Below are 596 nucleotides of genomic sequence, written 5' to 3'. Positions count from 1 at the left end.
TATATATATATATATATATATATATATATATATATGTATGTATGTTTGTTTATTTATTCTGCTCTTTTTTTTTTTTTTTCTAGTTGGTGTTATCTGTGCAGCCCCTATGATGGACAGTTGGTACCGAGCTGTTATTGTGGCTGTCTCTGAAGATTCTGATGAATGTGAGATAAAGTTTGTCGACTATGGCGATTACAGTCAAGTGTCGGGGAATGATCTACGACAAATCAGGTTAGTAGTAGTCCTTTAGCCCTAGGTCAGTGTTTTCTCCAGCAGACCTATGATCATAGCTGTTTCTGTTTCATTGTGACCATCCTCTCTGATTTTTAAAACTATAATATAGGATTATTTTAGCCTGATTATATACTGTCTTCCTTTTCGAAGACAGACAGTAGGGTGTGATTTAAGGGCAATTTGGTTGCTATTTTTGTTGAGTCTAGCTTCCGTGTGGAGGTCTCTCTCATTGGCTCATATATACATAAGACAAAAGGGAGTGATTTAAGGGCAATTTGGTTGCTATTTTTGTTGAGTCTAGCTTCCGTGTGGAGGTCTCCCTCATTGGCTCATATATACATAAGACAAAAGGGAGTGATTTG

General features: G+C 36.6%; 1 protein-coding gene across 1 annotated transcript in view; it reads left to right on the top strand.

Moving 5' to 3' along the window:
* LOC106876306 (uncharacterized) overlaps window positions 1–596 on the top strand; it is a 24,566-nt gene that overhangs the window by 13,921 nt on the left and 10,049 nt on the right. The window contains exon 5 of the mRNA XM_052978087.1: window positions 84–231. Coding sequence (XP_052834047.1) covers window positions 84–231 — 148 coding nt within the window. The remainder of the gene's footprint in view (window positions 1–83; window positions 232–596) is intronic.

The sequence above is a fragment of the Octopus bimaculoides genome, chromosome 30, assembly GCF_001194135.2.
Source record: "Octopus bimaculoides isolate UCB-OBI-ISO-001 chromosome 30, ASM119413v2, whole genome shotgun sequence".
In the NCBI taxonomy this organism is placed as follows: domain Eukaryota; kingdom Metazoa; phylum Mollusca; class Cephalopoda; order Octopoda; family Octopodidae; genus Octopus; species Octopus bimaculoides.
This window is presented reverse-complemented; position numbering and strand designations above follow the sequence as displayed.